Source organism: Coregonus lavaretus (assembly GCF_964263955.1).
Source record: "Coregonus lavaretus genome assembly, chromosome: 26".
Taxonomy (NCBI): Eukaryota; Metazoa; Chordata; class Actinopteri; order Salmoniformes; family Salmonidae; genus Coregonus; species Coregonus lavaretus.
Genome location: NC_140013.1, coordinates 25,350,689 through 25,369,947, shown reverse-complemented (window position 1 = coordinate 25,369,947; position 19,259 = coordinate 25,350,689). Strand labels below are relative to the sequence as shown.

The following is a 19,259-nucleotide window of genomic DNA, read 5'->3' as shown; positions in this document are numbered from 1 at the left end:
CAGTCACAGTAAGATACTTAATTGTTACCCAGAAATTATTTGATATTGAGATGAATTGGGCCTTTAACAATGTACTTTTTTTTTGTGAAGCTTGCGTTCAACTAACTGCCCCTCGCTGTGGCACACAAGAAGCTTCCATTCCCCCTGTCACAAGGGGATTTATGGCTGATTTAAGATGAAGTCTCCACCCCGTTACAGTCAACCTTGTTCCTTTATTAGGCACGTGCTTTAGTCATTATTTAATTCCCACTGGAGGTGGGAAAATGTGTTTTTTATTAAGTTGAACATGTGATCTTTCTGATAGAATGTTATAATTAGGTGAAATAAAAAGTTTATTTTTTTCACAAAGTTACAGTACTCAAAAGACATCCAATTAGTGGAAAGGCCGAACATTCTTTCTCTAAAAATAGGCAACGTGTAGCAACTAACTTATCTGCTGTGGAAATGTTTTAATTGGTTCATTTGAGCTCGCGGTGAAACAACTGTTGGCACTTGATTGGCCAGCTACATCAGTTTGTTCTAGACTGTTCTGCGGAAATCTTCATATTGCTCAGAAATCACCACCGAGGACAGAGCGACATTTTCAGGCAGATTTGGACAGAGCGACATTTTCAGGCAGATTTGTAATATTTAATAAGGTAAGCATTTTGAAATGGAAGCTGTTGAATATCAGCATTGTAATTGTTGGAAATGATGAACAGTAAGTTAGGCTAACAAGCTTGAAGTAATACTGAAACAGCATAGCTGGCTATTAAGCAGAATCTGGGTTTACAGGAAACGTTGAATATGGCGATTTCTAATGCATCAATAGTTTCAACGATTACATCGGATATGTCAGTTTGTTTGCTTGCTAGCAGTTTCAAGGGACGCTCTCTTGTTAGGCTAGTTATGTGTGAAGAATGCATGGGCTTGGCTTCCAACATTATACAGTTGAACCATTGGCTTGCTCGGTCGATGTTGCTTAATGTGCTGGTAAAATGTTAGTTTAAATAATTGCGTATGAAACTTATTTTAATGGCAACCCTACCTAGTCTAGCCTACGTGAGTTGGCTGGCACTGCTTGATGGTGATGAAGCTGAACGGAATGTTCCAGCAATTTCCCAACCCACCCGCGGCAGCGCAGGGGCGAGTCCTCTGTGACAAACTCCTGGCAAAATGTTTGTTTTATATTTGAATTGGTGATAAAACAAATCCTGGAAACTATTCCTCTATCAATGTTCATTCGTTTAATGTTAATAAGCATGGAGTTGCTTTAGCTATTCAGTTCAAATAAAGCTAGAGATGTTCGGCTGTCAGTTGCGGTGCTGCTGTCATAAAGCACGTCTGCTTTACACCCCGCCCACTCCTAGCCTCCGGAGACTGAGGTTAAGGTTAGTGAAAATGCTCTCCTAACCTGCTACTAAAATAACTGTATCGAGATGAAGTGCTGTGAAAAGTGTGTCCCGTTGAAAGACAGCTGTTGGTCAAGACAAGGATGAGTCTTTTGAACGCAGACTTGCATAGTGGAAACCAAGTCTGTTCTCAGGGCAGACCTGTTTGTAGGTAGATACGTCGTGTTGGGACTATTTTTGCATTTAGCTAACCCTTTTCCTAACCTTAACCGAATTATCCTAACATGCCACGTTAATTCTCCTAACCTGCTGCGTAAGTTCTCCTAAACCTGCTACACTTCTGCTTGTCAAAACCGGCAGACCTGCCCTGCAAGCAGTGTGTATCCACTAATGCGATACTCCCTTTTGAACAGGTGCTTCCGGGGTCTTTCAATGACACAATTGTGGCTACTATTGTCTGAACTTTTCTGAAAATAGCATCATGTGTCACAGGCCTATACTAAAATAGATCCAACTTGACCAGTTGTATAGTTGTCCCCTAGAGTCTACCCTCAGGATCACTCACCGGGGTCAACGAGTTCATACCTAAATCTCTTAAAAATCTGTACTTTGCCACCACACAGTTTGTTTTAATGTTCTCTCTCTTCATTTTCAGACACCATGTCAAAGGGACCAGCAGTTGGCATTGACCTGGGCACCACTTATTCCTGTGTGGGTGTTTTCCAGCATGGCAAAGTGGAGATCATCGCCAATGACCAGGGCAACAGGACCACACCCAGCTATGTCGCTTTCACAGACACAGAAAGGCTGATTGGGGACGCGGCCAAGAACCAAGTGGCCATGAACCCCACAAACACAGTGTTTGGTAAGAAATTAACTTGGGGAAATTGATTAAATAACATGTACGGTATATAAGATGTACTATACATGGAGAGACTATCTGTGGCATTAACTCGTGTTTACCCCCTTATCTCCCAGATGCTAAGCGGCTGATAGGGCGGAAGTTTGACGACAGTGTCGTCCAGGCAGACATGAAACACTGGCCGTTTACAGTGATCAACGACTCGACACGGCCCAAGGTCCAAGTGGAGTACAAGGGAGAGACCAAGGCCTTCTACCCAGAGGAGATCTCCTCCATGGTGCTGGTCAAGATGAAGGAGATCGCAGAGGCCTACCTGGGCAAGGTGAGCGTGCTCACAACAGTCCTATCACTCTGTCTTCATAGCAACGCATGTTATGGTCTTTGGGGTGTTACTTAATGGTTGAACAAAATATAAATGCATTTTTCTCACACTGTAGAGAACTTCCAAAAATGAAGATTGTCTTGTTACTTAAAGTGACACATTACTAATTTGTGTATACTGTAAATCTTTCCTCCTGTAGACTATAACCAATGCAGTGGTCACTGTGCCAGCTTACTTCAACGACTCTCAGCGCCAGGCCACCAAAGACGCAGGGACTATCTCAGGACTCAACGTACTCCGCATCATCAATGAGCCAACCGCTGCTGCTATCGCCTATGGCCTGGACAAGAAGGTTAATGTATATATATTTATCAACACTAACAACTATACTTAGAACTCAGAACCATAATGCATACCTGAGGCCCATTGACATGTGTTTTGGGAGACACATTTCACAAAAATGCATATTTAACTCACGTTTCAAAAAATAATAATTTTAGGTGGGAGTGGAGAGAAATGTCCTAATCTTCGACCTGGGCGGAGGTACGTTTGATGTGTCTATCCTGACCATCGAAGATGGGATCTTTGAGGTGAAGTCCACAGCCGGAGACACCCATCTTGGAGGAGAGGACTTCGACAACCGCATGGTCAACCACTTCATCTCTGAGTTCAAGCGCAAATACAAGAAGGACATCAGCGACAACAAAAGAGCTGTGCGTCGTCTGCGCACTGCCTGTGAGCGTGCCAAGCGCACCCTGTCCTCCAGCACCCAGGCCAGCATTGAGATTGACTCTCTGTATGAGGGCGTTGACTTCTATACCTCCATCACCAGGGCTCGCTTTGAGGAGCTGAACGCTGACCTGTTCAGAGGCACACTGGACCCCGTGGAGAAGTCTCTGAGGGACGCCAAGATGGACAAGGCCCAGGTTCACGACATCGTCCTGGTGGGAGGCTCCACACGCATCCCCAAGATCCAGAAGTTGCTGCAGGACTTCTTCAACGGGAAGGAGCTCAACAAGAGCATCAATCCTGATGAGGCTGTTGCCTATGGTGCAGGTGGGGCTCTTTATTTTTCTAGCTCCCTCTTCTATCTAAAGCTTTGCCCAGTAATCCCTCTGGTCAGCTGTGTCTTTTCCTGTTCTGTCTTCTCTAACCTTCATCCAGAGAAGCCCTAATATGGATAAGGACATTATAAATGCTTTGATGGTTTAAGAATGAGTGATGACCCCTGTGCCTGTTGACAGCTGTCCAGGCGGCCATCTTGTCCGGAGACAAGTCTGAGAACGTGCAGGACCTGCTGCTGCTGGACGTCACGCCACTGTCCCTGGGAATTGAGACTGCTGGAGGGGTCATGACCGTGCTCATCAAGAGGAACACCACCATCCCCACCAAGCAGACGCAGACCTTCACCACCTACTCAGACAACCAGCCTGGGGTGCTCATTCAGGTGAGGGGGATGTACTATGACTCATTCCTAGGTACCTCAATGGATTATGTTTCCATCAGTGTCAAAATGTTAGCATATACTCTAGTTGATATTTAACTAGAATTTGTTCTGAATCAATACTTACCCACACACTCCTTTTATTTGTTAGTGTTTACATTCAAACTTGGGATGAGACTTTGAATGTATCCACATGAGTGTTGACCTGAGTGTGTGTTGGTGTCCTATCCAGGTGTATGAGGGGGAAAGAGCCATGACCAAAGACAACAACCTACTGGGGAAGTTTGAGCTTTGTGGGATCCCACCAGCCCCCCGGGGTGTGCCTCAGATCGAGGTCACCTTTGACATCGACGCCAACGGCATCATGAACGTGTCCGCCGCTGACAAGAGCACCGGCAAGGAGAATAAGATCACCATCACCAATGACAAAGGTACACTTAGTAGTTCTTACAGTTTAAAGGGGAAATCTGCATTTCAAACAATAACAAAGCATTTACCCTGCCACTGTTTTGGGGGAAAAGTTGAGGGAGGGGGCTGGAGAAATGTAACCACTCTCAAATGTATAGACATAGCTATGGATGCAAGGACTGACCATCCCATGATATTACAATTATAGTTTTAACCATGTTTTGAGGCTATGCAGTGTTTACAGTTACATAGCTTATTTTTGGTTTATTTAAGACATTTATTAATTAATATGTATTCATTTTTTATATTTTTTATTTAAAAGTCCAAACATGGATGAACCATTTGCAGATTGCCCTGTAAAGCTATAGTCTTAAATCTGGGAATCTGCTCATTTCAATTATTGATATTTACCCATTGATTCTTCAACATCTGAATCCCATAATGTAGCTTTAAACACGATGCCATTGTAAAGTATGCAGACTATTTTAAATGGGGATGTCCTCTCCAACAATGCTTGGTAACAAAGCCTCCATCTCATTGTCTGTCCCTCTCTCCACAGGTCGTCTGAGTAAGGAGGACATAGAGCGCATGGTCCAGGAGGCTGAGCAGTACAAAGCTGCGGACGACGTCCAGAGGGACAAGGTGGCGTCCAAGAACGGCCTGGAGTCATACGCCTTCAACATGAAGTCCACCGTGGAGGATGAGAAGCTCAAGGGCAAGCTCAACGACGAGGACAAACAGAAGATCCTGGACAAGTGCAATGAGGTCATCAGCTGGCTGGACAAGAACCAGGTACAGTACGGGCTCTGGGTCCTTCAACCAGAATGGAGTGGGTTAATGTTCATATCTAAAGTCAAGTATAGCACTCTGAGTCCCTCACCTCATTGTAATTTGATTAAACAAATGTCTGGTGGTTAAACAAGGTTGGAGCACTGTCTCTCTCTCGCTCTTCCTTTCTCCTCTCTCCTTGTAGTCTGCAGAGAAGGAGGAGTTTGAGCACCACCAGAAGGAGCTGGAGAAGGTGTGTAACCCCATCATCACCAAGCTGTACCAGGGTGCAGGGGGCATGCCCGGGGGGATGCCAGGGGGGATGCCAGGGGCTGGTGGTGCCACACCCGGAGGAGGCGGATCCTCTGGACCAACCATTGAGGAAGTCGACTAAACCATTCAGAGTATTATTTTACTCTTGATTGGATATGGCTAAATAGTGGTCCACATTCTATGGCTTGGAATGGGCTGAACCTTTATTTTCACAATCTGCATTGACTACTTTTGTTTGTTTTGGTCATTAATCTTTTTATGCTGAAAGCAACCATGGATTGAATATTTTTCATGGGCACTGTTCTACCTATTGTTAAACGTTTTCAGTTTAACCAGTGAATGGTTACTATACAGAGCATGTTTTTCACAAGTGGAATTCTGTGACTGCAAAATGTTTTTGCCTTTGCACTGCAGGCTAAAGATAACTCTTAAAGAATCTCTTGAATTCACATTCCTCTACCAGACTCTTCTTTAATATTGACACCTATGACAGTCTTGGTGACCATCAGGGTTTATAAACAGATAAAGCAACACCTCACGGCACGCCTCTCCCCTATTTGACCTAGATAGTTTGTATGTATTGATATGTCGGCTACGTGTGCCTTTAAAAAATGGTTTTATGTAGTTCTGTCCTTGAGCTGTTGTCTATTAATATTGTGTATTATGTCATGTTTTGTGTGGACCCCAGGAAGAGTAGCTGCTGCTTTTGCAACAGCTAATGGGGATCCTAATAAAATACCAATTTAAATGTTAAAGCTGCACTTTGCAGAAATCGCTCCGCCATTTCCTGGTTGCTAAAATTTATAATGGTTTGCCTAATTTCAGTTTGTAAAAAGAAACACATAGTATCATTGTACCATCTAAACCGCTGTGAAATATATTCTCCATAACCAAAAATATTGTATTTTCTGTTTGAAGCTGGTGTACTAAACTGAAAGTAAAAGACAAACACTAACCTTAAGAACGGGAAGCATAGAAATGGTGCACATAGAACAGATTGACCACTTCGTAGACTTGCTTTTAATGAGAATGACTCATCTATAACTCATTTCTATTTGAATTTGGTCAGGTCACCCAAAAAGTTACATATTGCAGCTTTTAAAAAAACCTACTAAATTATAACTGAAGATAGTCATAACTGTGGTGCATATTCTTAATTATTAAACACCACTCAATAGAAAGAAGAAACAGACATGGTTTTACCCTTTTTTTTTATTATGCTTATTCAATAGTGGTCAGGTAAACGGGAAATGACGTTAGGGGTGTGTGTATTATTTTTTTTTTGTCAGATCAGCGGGAGTTGGAGTTTCTCGGGCATTCATGCATCCTGTAGGCACACATGTAGAAGATACCTGTAAAAGAAAATAGGAAGAGATTACCATTCAGTTCATAGGCATACTGTATACTGGATTATCCACTTATGTGAATATGTTTTTGTCTTCAAATGAATCGTGTTGGACTGAGCCATTGGATGCATCTCAAATGGCAGCCTACTCCTTATATAGTGCACTACTTTTGACCAGAGCCCTATGGGCCTTCGTCAAAAGTAGAACACTAAAGGGAATATGTTGCCATTTGGGACGCACAAATAGTAAATGAAGTCCTTTAGCTCTATAGGCAGAACCACATCATCCTACCTGAGAAGAAAGTGAGGACCACGGCCACCCAACCCATGATGTAGGACCAGGAGAAGCGCCAGTTCCCATATCGTTTCCCGTAGTAGTTCACCGTCACCCCAGTGTACACAGCCATCGCCAGCAGTACAAAGAAGCCTGTGGAGAGTAGTCAATCAAATGGTGCTTTATTCCTTTCATCACATCCATCAACAGAGACTTGATAGCATAGAAATATAATTAATTTATTATATTTCTGTGCTTGATAGAGTGACAGGGAGAAATGACAGTAGGAGGAGACACTTACAGGAGATGAAGAAGAGGATGCCGGCAGCAAACGTCTTGTCAAACCCACTGAAGGAGGAGGAGCGTATGAAGGCCATGACACCGATCACGATGCCAATGAAGCAGGCCAGCAGGGAGAGGATCATAAAGGCACGGGTAGCATCCCAGTATGCTGGTGACAGGGCACAGAGAGGACAAGGCTGACACCCAGTACAGGTACAACTTACCCAATAAGCACTACTACTATTATCAGTGACGTTCCTGTCCATACTACTGAATTACATTTCACACTTTACACAAATGTGACATCACTGAACATTTACTTATTACACAATATTCTATATTTTGCACCAAATGTTGAATTATGGTGATTTATTCCCAACTAAACCTGCTCAAATAAAAGGAGCTGATTGCGTTATTGTTGAAATGCTTTTTTACACTGGAACAAATGACAATGTGACCTCATAAAGGCCTTTCTTTCACTTACAGTACGTTTGATGACAAAGGGGACATGTTGCTCTTACCAATGCTATCTGTGTGTGTCATGCATTTCCCAGGAACACAGTAGCGCCACAGGCCCTGATGCATGTAGTTGTTGGATTGACGATACTGCATCCAGTAATCGGTTGCTGTAGAGATAATAAGGAGTATGTTCCCGACTCCAGCGCAGAACAACCCACCGCCCATGAAGCTGTACATCCTGCCAAGCACACTGACGTACACAGACGAGACAGTTAGCCTACAACACAATTGGCTGGGACACTGAAGTGTCTCTATACACTACCATCTCATGGCTGGTGAATGCAGCATAGAGTAATGCAATATAAAGTACATTGTTTGCTTTGAATAGTTGAAAGGGTCTGGATGGACATTACATACCGTTTAAACATTTAATCAATTATATTTTTTCAAAGAATAATCTTGCAAGTTATACATTCATATTCCACTTGTTTTACCATAGGCCTACTGCTTTTAGACAGTTTGTTAGAGCAAGGTCTTTTCAAATGGCCATTATATAGTTTTAACTTTGATATACTGTATTTACCCTGACATGACTGATCTGTCTCTCTTCTGTCCTCTCTCTTCTGTCTTTCTATGAAGAAATATGATCTTTAAGTCACCTACATTATGTCAAAACACATATCACATTTTACCCACACCACTCAGGTAAGTAATAACTTACCTTTAATATCCCTTTTGAGAAAAAGTCAGAGATTCCAATATCACAGGGGGGTTGTCAAAGCACTCCAGAACCCAATATTGCCCAGGCTGGCAGGAAAGTTTTGTTTGAGCGTCGGAAACCAGGCGAACAAACGGCCCCGGGGCACAATAGAGCATGCTAAGCCACAACCAATCACAGGGGATGAGTTTTGTGTTTTAGGGAATCTGCTGAAAATACAAAACTATTAAAGCCCTAGGTAAGTCACTAATACTGATGACACAGTGGTTTCAATTCAAAATGCTGCACTACCATCCACAGTGGACATGAGTTGGCAGTAGGCTCCCACACTATGCAGTAAAAGTAAGTTTCACATACAGTGGGGAAAAAAAGTATTTAGTCAGCCACCAATTGTGCAAGTTCTCCCACTTAAAAAGATGAGAGGCCTGTAATTTTCATCATATGTACATGTCAACTATGACAGACAAATTGAGGGAAAAAAATCCAGAAAATCACATTGTAGGATTTTTTATGAATTTATTTGCAAATTATGGTGGAAAATAAGTATTTGGTCAATAACAAAAGTTTCTCAATACTTTGTTATATACCCTTTGTTGGCAATGACACAGGTCAAACGTTTTCTGTAAGTCTTCACAAGGTTTTCACACACTGTTGCTGGTATTTTGGCCCATTCCTCCATGCAGATCTCCTCTAGAGCAGTGATGTTTTGGGGCTGTCGCTGGGAAACACAGACTTTCAACTCCCTCCAAAGATTTTCTATGGGGTTGAGATCTGGAGACTGGCTAGGCCACTCCAGGACCTTGAAATGCTTCTTACGAAGCCACTCCTTCGTTGCCCGGGCGGTGTGTTTGGGATCATTGTCATGCTGAAAGACCTAGCCACGTTTCATCTTCAATGCCCTTGCTGATGGAATGAGGTTTTCACTCAAAATCTCACGATACATGGCCCCATTCATTCTTTCCTTTACACGGATCAGTCGTCCTGGTCCCTTTGCAGAAAAACAGCCCCAAAGCATGATGTTTCCACCCCCATGCTTCACAGTAGGTATGGTGTTCTTTGGATGCAACTCAGCATTCTTTGTCCTCCAAACACAACGAGTTGAGTTTTTACCAAAAAGTTATATTTTGGTTTCATCTGACCATATGACATTCTCCCAATCCTCTTCTGGATCATCCAAATGCACTCTAGCAAACTTCAGACGGGCCTGGACATGTACTGGCTTAAGCAGGGGGACACGTCTGGCACTGCAGGATTTGAGTCCCTGACGGCGTAGTGTGTTACTGATGGTAGGCTTTGTTACTTTGGTCCCAGCTCTCTGCAGGTCATTCACTAGGTCCCCCCGTGTGGTTCTGGGATTTTTGCTCACTGTTCTTGTGATCATTTTGACCCCACGGGGTGAGATCTTGCGTGGAGCCCCAGATCGAGGGAGATTATCAGTGGTCTTGTATGTCTTCCATTTCCTAATAATTGCTCCCACAGTTGATTTCTTCAAACCAAGCTGCTTACCTATTGCAGATTGTCTTCCCAGCCTGGTGCAGGTCTACAATTTTGTTTCTGGTGTCCTTTGACAGCTCTTTGGTCTTGGCCATAGTGGAGTTTGGAGTGTGACTGTTTGAGGTTGTGGACAGGTGTCTTTTATACTGATAACAAGTTCAAACAGGTGCCATTAATACAGGTAACGAGTGGAGGACAGAGGAGCCTCTTAAAGAAGAAGTTACAGGTCTGTGAGAGCCAGAAATCTTGCTTGTTTGTAGGTGACCAAATACTTATTTTCCACCATAATTTGCAAATAAATTCATTAAAAATCCTACAATGTGATTTTCTGGATTTTTTCTCCTCAATTTGTCTGTCATAGTTGACGTGTACCTATGATGAAAATTACAGGCCTCTCTCATCTTTTTAAGTGGGAGAACTTGCACAATTGGTGGCTGACAAAATACTTTTTCCCCCACTGTAGTTATTTCACACAGAAAAGAACAAAAGTATAGTTGGGGCTCATGTTGGTTAAATTAAATTGAGATAATGTTATCTCTCACAACATCAGATGTTAAGGTATTAAAATCATTAGTTAAACTACAATTGAACTCCCAAAACTGCTTTCAATTAATTGAATTTAAACTGCCCAGCAATTCTCCGACCATGTTCCAAAAATCAGCTTCAAACACACACTGTGATGCATGAGTCACTATGTAACACTTTCCTTTGCTAGGGTAGCAGGTGTCTTCAACAAATGGTGGTAGATTGATTTTATAATCACAAAGCAGTGATTCAAGTTATTCAGTGCTATTCCATAATTAACACATTTTCAGTAAAATAAATCAATAATTATGTATTCAAAATGTTCGGTGGAGAGTTAAGTTGTTTGGGAGGCGGGAAAATAATCAGAAGAAACTTTATCAGTGAGGTTTTTTTAATTTTTAAATATACAGTAGGGTCTGTAATTATTGAGAGCCTTGATAAATACTGAGCTATGCTCAAATAAATGGGGAAAATATATTATTTTAAACTAATACAATTGCTCAGAGAAAGAGATTTTGTTTAACGAGTAATACTTTTTTTCTCATAAATGTTTTATGTGTTGGAGAACACATCGGGAGGGATCTTAAGAGCATTCCTTCATACAGAATCCTGCCAGATCCTTGATGTCCATTGTCTGTGCTTATAGACTGCCCTCTTCAATTCAAACCATAGATTTTCAATGGGTTTCAAGTCCGGCGATCCCAAGTGAAAAAAAAGTATTTTTATTATAAGTATATTTAAATATACAAAGAATTTCAATTAATATACTGTACTTCAAATACGAATTGTACTTTTCTAGAATATCTTAAGTATACTATAAATATACTATAATTACACTTCAACAAACTTTTTAAGTGTACTTTATATTCATTGTTATATTTCAGTCTTTTAGTATACTATAAATATGCTATCATCAACCTTCAATATGCTTATTAAAAGTGTACTTTAAATTCATTGTTTTCAGTCTTTAAGTATACTATATGTTCACTATCATTAAACTTACACACTCATTAAAACTGTACTTCAATTTCAACTTTGTTTTTGAATTGAAGCATCAATTTTTTTTAAAATTTTTATGAAACTCCGCTTGTGAGTGATCAAGTACACTATAAGTGTACAGTAACTTGCAAAAGTATTCATACCCCTTGGATTTCTTCACACTGTATTGTGTTACAAAGTGGGATTCAAATTAATTGAATTGTCATTTTGTCAACAATGAACTCAAAATAATCTGTAACGTCAAAGTGAAAAAAATAATGAAAAGGTTTGATTAATACAAATTAGATAACTAAAATATAGTAGTTGTATAAGTATCAGCGCTTTTGTTTAGGCAAGCCTAAATTAGTTCAGGAGTAAAATTTGGCTTAACAAATCACATAATATGTCACATGGACTCACTCCGTGTGAAATAATAGAGGTTGACATGATTTTTGAATGACTAACCCTTCCTCTGTCCCCCATTCAATCAACATCTGTAAAGTCCGTCAGTCAAGTATTGAATTTCAAGCACAGATTCAACTACAAAGACCAGGGAGCCTTTCGAAAGCCTGATAAAGAACGGCAGTGATTGGTAGATGTGTAACAATATAAAATCAGACATTGAATATCTCTTTAAGCATGGTCAAGTTAATAATTACAGTATGCTGTGGATGATTTATTAAACCACCCAGGCACATCAAAGATATGAAACTGCTCAGGAATGTTACCATCAGGCCATTGGTGATTTTAAAACAGTTACAGAGTTCAATGGCTGTGATGGGAGAAAACTGAGGATGGATGAACAACATTGTAGTGACTCCACAATAATGACTTAAATGACAGAGTGAAAAGAAGAATACAAATATACACAATACAAATATTCCAAAACATGGCACTAAAGTAATACTGGAAAAAAAAACGGGACAAATGAATATACTTTTTGTCCTAAATGCAAAGCCTTATGTTTGGGGCAAATCCAACACATCACTGAGTAACTGCCTCCTTATTTTCAAGCATGGTGGTGGCTGCATCATGGTATGGGTATGCTTGACATCAGCAAATACTGGGGAGTTTTTCACTATAAAAATGTATGGGATGGAGCTAAGCACAGGCAAAATCGTAGGGGAATACTTGGTTCAGTCTGATTTACATCAGACACTGGTAGAGGAATTCACCTTTCAGCTGGGCAATAACCTACAACACAAGGCCAAATCTACACTGGAGTTGCTTACCAAGAAGACAGTGAATGTTCCTGAGTGGCCAAGTTACAGCTTTGAATTAAATCTCTTCAAAATCTATAGCAAGACTTGACAGTTGCTGTCTCGCTATGATCCCCAAAGGGGTATAAATACTTTTGCAAGGCACTGTAGTTTCAGTGCCAATGAGGAGTTTTGAAGTACTTTCTGAATTCCTGTTCAGAAGAGTGCAGAGAAAGTTGAAAATGATAACGATTGTTTATTCCACATCAGGTAACATGCACAGCTGAGGAATATGCTTCCTGAGAGTATACTTTTTCATATCTCAAGAAAATATATTTAAGTATGCTTTCAAAAACGCATGTGCATTTGTTTGGCATATTACCCAGCATCCTTTTCTGCAGCTGAAGTTCTGATTTATAATATTATATTGTTCTAATATTTAGCTTATTCAAATGTTTTGATGTATGTTTTCAAACTGAATAATATTGTACTTTTAATTACACATTTTATTGAAATGTTAATTTATCACTGTAATGTGAACAACTAAAGTGTGAAATGCCACTGGTGCACAGGTATCACATACAGTGCATTCGGAAAGTATTCAGACCCCTTGACTTTTTCCACATTTTGTTACGTTACAGCCTTATTCTAAAATTGATTAAGTTGATTTTTCCCTCATCAATCTACACACAATACCCCATAATGACAAAGCAAAAACAGTTTTTTATAAATGTTTGCAAATAAAAAACGGAAATTTCACATTTACATAAGTATTCAGGCCCTTTACTCAGTACTTTGTTGAAGCCCCTTTGGCAGTGATTACAGCCTCGAATCTTCTTGGGTATGACGCTACAAGCTTGACACACCTGTATTTGGGGAGTTTCTCCCATTCTTCTCTGCAGATCCTCTCAAGCTTTATCAGGTTGGATGTGGAGCGTCGCTGCACAGCTATTTTCAGGTCTCTCCAGAGATGTTCAATCGGGTTCAAGTCTGGACTCTGGCTGGGCCATTCAAAGACATTCAGAGACTTGTCCCGAACCTACTCTTGCATTGTCTTGGCTGTGTGCTTAGGGTTATTGTCCTGTTGGAAGGTGAAACTTCGCCCCAGTCTGAGGTCCTGAGCGCTCTGGAACAGGTTTTCATCAAGGATCTCTCTGTACTTTGCTCCGTTCATCTTTCCCTTGATCCTGACTAGTCTCCCAGTCCTTGCCGCTGAAAAACATCCCCACAGCACCGTAGGGATGGTGCCAGGTTTCCTCCAGACGTGATGTTTAGCATTCAAGCCAAAGAGTTCAATCTTGGTTTCGTCAGACCAGAGAATCTTGTTTCTCATGGTCAGAGTCCTTTAGGTGCTTTTGGCAAACTCCAAGCGGGCTGTCATGTGCCTTTTACTGAGGAGTGGCTTCCGTCTGGCCACTCTACCATAAAAGCCTGATTGGCGGAGTGCTGCAGAGATGGTTGTCCTTCTGGAAGGTTCTCCTATCTCCACAAAGGAACTCTGGAGCTCTGTCAGAGTGACCATCGGGTTCTGGGTCACCTCCCTGACCAAGGCCCTTCTCCCCCGATTTGGCCTGGCAGCCAGCTCTAGGAAGAGTCTTGGTGGTTCCAAACTTCTTCCATTTAAGAATGATGGAAGCCACTGTGTTTTTGGGGACCTTCAATGCTGCAGAATTTTTTGGGTACACATCCCCAGATCTGTGCCTCGACACAATCCTGTCTCGGAGCTCTACGGACAATTCCTTCGACCTCATGGCTTAGTTTTTTCTCTGACATCCACTGTCAACTGTGGGACCTTATACAGACAGGTGTGTGTGCGTTTCTAAATAATGTCCAATCAATTGAATTTATCACAGGTGGACTCCAATCAAGTTGTAGAAACATCTCAAGGCTGATCAATGGAAATATGGGGTATTGTCTATAGATTGATGAGACATTTAAAAAAAAATCTATTTTAGAATAAGGCTGTAACGTAAAAAAATTGTAAAAAGGGAAGGGGTCTGAACACTTTCCGAATGCACTGTATGTTACTTCTAAATTGGTGCTCCAGCCAGAACTGCTTTATAAATAGCATGTTGGCCCCGTGTTGCTCAGTTGGTAGAGCATGGCGCTTGCAACGCCAGGGTTGTGGGTTCGTTTCCCACGGGGGGCCAGTATGAACATATATGCACTCACTAACTGTAAGTCGCTCTGGATAAGAGCGTCTGCTAAATGACGAAAATGTAAATGTAAATGTTAACAGTCACTGAGAAGATGCCTTGGTCAATCAAGGTAACCTTTACATGTCTACTTACAATAGCTAATGTGATTAATGAGTAGAAGTGTATTTGTAAAAGTATACTTGAAACACATTATAAATACACTTTATTTGTAAAAAATAAAATCTGGAATTCTAATTCAAATACCATTTTAGTATACTTCTAATTTATAAGAAATTTACATCAAATGTACTTAAGGTGTATTCAAAGTATATTTGTTTAGCTCTTTATCTAATATACTAAGAATATACTGAAGTACAAAAAATAAATACATAATAAAATACAAATAAAATTGACATTAAAAGCATGAAATATATTTAAAATAGTTCAAATTTAGATCATTTGAAATATAATTCAGTATATTTATCATGGGCATACTTCAATATATTAAGATATATTAATGATGTATGAATTAAGTATATTTCAACGTTTTTTTCCCGCTTGGGATTGCAAAATGTTGATTTTGTGGCCTATTTACCATTTCTTTGTGGATTTTGATGTGCGCTTGGGGTTATTGTCTTTCTGGAAGATCCACCTGTGGCCAAGTTTCAGTCTCCTGGTAGAGGCAACCAGGTTTTTGGCTAAAATGTCCTGATACTGGTTAAAATTCATGATGCCATTGACCAGTGGGGGCCCAAGGACCAGTGGAAGCAAAATAGCCCCATAACATCAAATATCCACCATCATATTGTACAGTAGGAATGGGATTCTTTTCTGCTCATGCGTTCTCATTTTGACACCAAACCCACCACTGGTGGTCTAAGATCCCTCCCAATGTGTTCTCCAACTCATAAAACATTTGATAAAAAAGCTCAGTACCGTTATCCTCGCAAGGTGAGGTATTGAAAACATGGGTGTTAATAATTTTGACCCCTACCTTTTTGAGAGAAAAAAGTATTACTTCTTAAACAAAATCTCTTTCTCTGAGCAATTGTATTAGTTTAAAACAGGGATGGGCAACTCTGATGGGGAAGGGGGCCACAAAAAATCTGAGCTCATCCTGAGGAGACGCAGTGGCTCGCAGGTCTGCGTATCCACATCCGTACATGCAGTCAAAAAAAATGTAAGTAGCCTTTTAGGGGCCCTAAGCGACATTTTGTGCCCCGCCCCCACCCCCACACAACAGGGATCATCAACTAGATTCAGCCGCGGACCGAATTTTTCTTGAGCGGATGGCCGGGGGGCCGGAACATAATTACCAATAATGTTTAGATTGCAAATTAACCGCAAGAAGCCCAAACAGATACAATGTTTGTTTGAAACAGTCATTTCAAACCTTGCTTACATTTGTATACGACCACATGTCTCTATTATGCTTGGGAACAGATTTCTTAAATTAAAATCACTTGGAGCTGATTTCCTGGTGTTTTTACAGTTTTTAATGTAAATAGACTGTAAAAAAAAAAGACAAAACTGTTGGGAAACCCTGGCGTACACTATAGCTCAGTATTTGAATGATTTATCTTATACAGTCAATATTGCTCATCTTTATCAAGGGTGTCAATCATTTCGGACCCCACAGTCAAATGTTTGGACACACCTACTCATTCAAGGGTTTTTCTTTAATTTTACTATTTTCTACATCGCGCAATAGTAGTGAAGACACCAAGAGTGTGCAAAGCTGTCATCAAGGCTAAGGGTGGCTACTTTGAAGAATCTCAAATATAAAATATGTTTTGATTTGTTTAACACTTTTTTGGTTACTACATGATTCCATATGTGTTATTTCATAGTTTTGATGTCTTCATTATTATTCTACAATGTAGAATAAAGAAAAACCCTTGAATGAGTAGGTGTCCAAACTTTTGACTGGTACTGTATATATACACTGCTCAAAAAAATAAAGGGAACACTAAAATAACACATCCTAGATCTGAATGAATGAAATAATCTTATTAAATTCTTTTTTCTTGACATAGTTGAATGTGCTGACAACAAAATCACACAAAGATTATCAATGGAAATCATATTTATCAACCCATGGAGGTCTGGATTTGGAGTCACCCTCAAATTTAAAGTGGAAAACCACACTACAGGCTGATCCAACTTTGATGTAATGTCCTTAAAACAAGTCAAAATGAGGCTCAGTAGTGTGTGTGGCCTCCACGTGCCTGTATGACCTCCCTACAATGCCTGGGCATGCTCCTGATGAGGTGGCGGATGGTCTCCTGAGGGATCTCCTCCCAGACCTGGACTAAAGCATCCGCCAACTCCTAGACAGTCCGTTGTGCAACGTGGCGTTGGTGGATGGAGCGAGACATGATGTCCCAGATGTGCTCAATTGGATTCAGGTCTGGGGAACGGGCGGGCCAGTCCATAGCATCAATGCCTTCCTCTTGCAGGAACTGCTGACACACTCCAGCCACATGAGGTCTAGCATTGTCTTGCATTAGGAGGAACCCAGGGCCAACCGCACCAGCATATGGTCTCACAAGGGGTCTGAGGATCTCATCTCGGTACCTAATGGCAGTCAGGCTACCTCTGGCGAGCACATGGAGGGCTGTGCAGCCCCCCAAAGAAATGCCACCCCACACCATGACTGACCCACCGCCAAACAGGTCATGCTGGAGGATGTTGCAGGCAGCAGAACGTTCTCCACGGAGTCTCCAGACTCTGTCACGTCTGTCACGTGCTCAGTGTGAACCTGCTTTCATCTGTGAAGAGCACAGGGCGTCAGTGGCGAATTTGCCAATCTTGGTGTTCTCTGGCAAATGCCAAACGTCCTGCACGGTGTTGGGCTGTAAGCACAACCCCCACCTGTGGACGTCGGGCCCTCATACCACCCTCATGGAGTCTGTTTCTGACCGTTTGAGCAGACACATGCACATTTGTGGCCTGCTGGAGTTCATTTTGCAGGGCTCTGGCAGTGCTCCTCCTGCTCCTCCTTGCACAAAGGCAGAGGTAGCAGTCCTGCTGCTGGGTTGTTGCCCTCCTACGGCCTCCTCCACGTCTCCTGATGTACTGGCCTGTCTCCTGGTAGCGCCTCCATGCTCTGGACACTACGCTGACAGACACAGCAAACCTTCTTGCCACAGCTCGCATTGATGTGCCATCCTGGATGAGCTGCACTACCTGAGCCACTTGTGTGGGTTGTAGACTCCATCTCATGCTACCACTAGAGTGAAAGCACCGCCAGCATTCAAAAGTGACCAAAACATCAGCCAGGAAGCATAGGAACTGGGAAGTGGTCTGTGGTCACCACCTGCAAAACCAGTCCTTTATTGGGGTGGTCTTGCTAATTGCCTATAATTTCCACCTGTTGTCTATTCCATTTGCACAACAGCATGTTAAATGTATTGTCAATCAGTGTTGCTTCCTAAGTGGACAGTTTGATTTCACAGAAGTGTGATTGACTTGGAGTTACATTGTGTTGTTTAAGTGTTCCCTTTATTTTTTTGAGCAGTGTATATTTTTTATGTGTTTCGTTAGGCTGAAAATGTCTGTCAACAGCCAGTGATTTGTTGAGAGTTCTGTTAATATGAATGCCATTTAGCATACACTTTTATCCAAAGCAACTTACATCAGGTGAGTGCATAAATTTTTTTCATATGGGTGGGCGTAGCCCCCAGCGGGAATTGAACCCACCACCCTGGCATTGCTGGCGGTATGCTCTTACCAATTTAGCCACACAGGACCACCTAAATTGTGATAAACTGAATTCATTTCCTAGTTTTGCTCAAATTTTAAGTCATGCTTGAGCTAGATAAGGGTTTCAGACAAACAAACAAAAAAACTCCAGTGTGACAGCTTCTGTGTGGCCTAATGGCAGTATTATCTGTGGGCAGAAGGGTAAATATTATGTAACAGCCACTAGATGGTGCCTTCTATCAAGTCATACATCCACATATGGAGCCAGTTCCATAGGCCTGTTTCACTCATCTAACCAGTATCTGGCCAACTGGTAATACCATGTGTGTGTTCATTGTCATCCTCCACATGGTAACTGACTACGGATTATTTAGCAGTACATGGTATCATCTCTGCAAATTCTCTCCGTGATGACATATTTGATTTATAATCTAATCTATATCAGATCACATTAAATTCATAATCCCATCATCTGCCATTGATATCAAACATGTTGGTATTTTATTCTTATTGTGTGTATGATGCTGAAGTGGATTCATAGTTGACCTTTTCTATATTAATCTCTACTCAGCAGATCAGTTCTCATATTTATAATCCCATCATATACAACTGATCAGGGTTGGGGTCAATTCAATTTCAATTCCAGTCAATAAAAAAACCAAACTCCAATTCAAATTAGTCCTCATTGAAAAGCATTGAAGAGAATTAGAAATTCAGTGTACCTCCTGAATTGA

The 19,259-nt window shown here is 41.3% G+C and overlaps 2 protein-coding genes across 2 annotated transcripts; one reads left to right on the top strand and one right to left on the bottom strand.

Annotated features, from left to right (window-relative positions):
- The first annotated feature begins 387 nt into the window (after positions 1-387).
- Positions 388-5,859, top strand: LOC311101737 (heat shock cognate 70 kDa protein-like). Its single transcript, XM_084142916.1, has 9 exons — positions 388-638; positions 1,987-2,196; positions 2,310-2,515; positions 2,715-2,867; positions 3,016-3,571; positions 3,760-3,962; positions 4,192-4,390; positions 4,927-5,159; positions 5,341-5,859. The coding sequence occupies exons 2-9, from the start codon at positions 1,992-1,994 to the stop codon at positions 5,527-5,529; spliced, it is 1,944 nt and encodes a 647-aa protein (XP_083999042.1). The 5' UTR covers positions 388-638; positions 1,987-1,991; the 3' UTR covers positions 5,530-5,859.
- Positions 5,860-6,579: 720 nt separating this feature from the next.
- LOC311101747 (lens fiber membrane intrinsic protein-like) lies at positions 6,580-8,077 on the bottom strand. Its single transcript, XM_084142929.1, has 4 exons — positions 7,831-8,077; positions 7,329-7,478; positions 7,046-7,180; positions 6,580-6,760 (listed from the first exon to the last, which is right to left on the bottom strand). Exons 1-4 carry the CDS (start codon positions 8,003-8,005, stop codon positions 6,699-6,701), a joined length of 522 nt encoding a protein of 173 aa, XP_083999055.1. The 5' UTR covers positions 8,006-8,077; the 3' UTR covers positions 6,580-6,698.
- Between the last annotated feature and the right edge of the window lie 11,182 nt (positions 8,078-19,259).

Bases quoted from the DNA above. Each gene is read 5' to 3' on its own strand.
- LOC311101737 (XM_084142916.1), top strand. From the start codon at position 1,992: ATGTCAAAGGGACCAGCAGTTGGCATTGACCTGGGCACCACTTATTCC. The intron at 2,516-2,714 runs GTGAGCGTGCTC...TTCCTCCTGTAG, and splicing joins CAGAGGCCTACCTGGGCAAG to ACTATAACCAATGCAGTGGT. The intron at 3,572-3,759 runs GTGGGGCTCTTT...GCCTGTTGACAG, and splicing joins GGCTGTTGCCTATGGTGCAG to CTGTCCAGGCGGCCATCTTG.
- LOC311101747 (XM_084142929.1), bottom strand. From the start codon at position 8,005: ATGTACAGCTTCATGGGCGGTGGGTTGTTCTGCGCTGGAGTCGGGAAC. The intron at 7,479-7,830 runs GTAAGAGCAACA...CCCTGTCACCAG, and splicing joins GACACACACAGATAGCATTG to CATACTGGGATGCTACCCGT. The intron at 7,181-7,328 runs GTAAGTGTCTCC...TACTCTCCACAG, and splicing joins CATCCTCTTCTTCATCTCCT to GCTTCTTTGTACTGCTGGCG.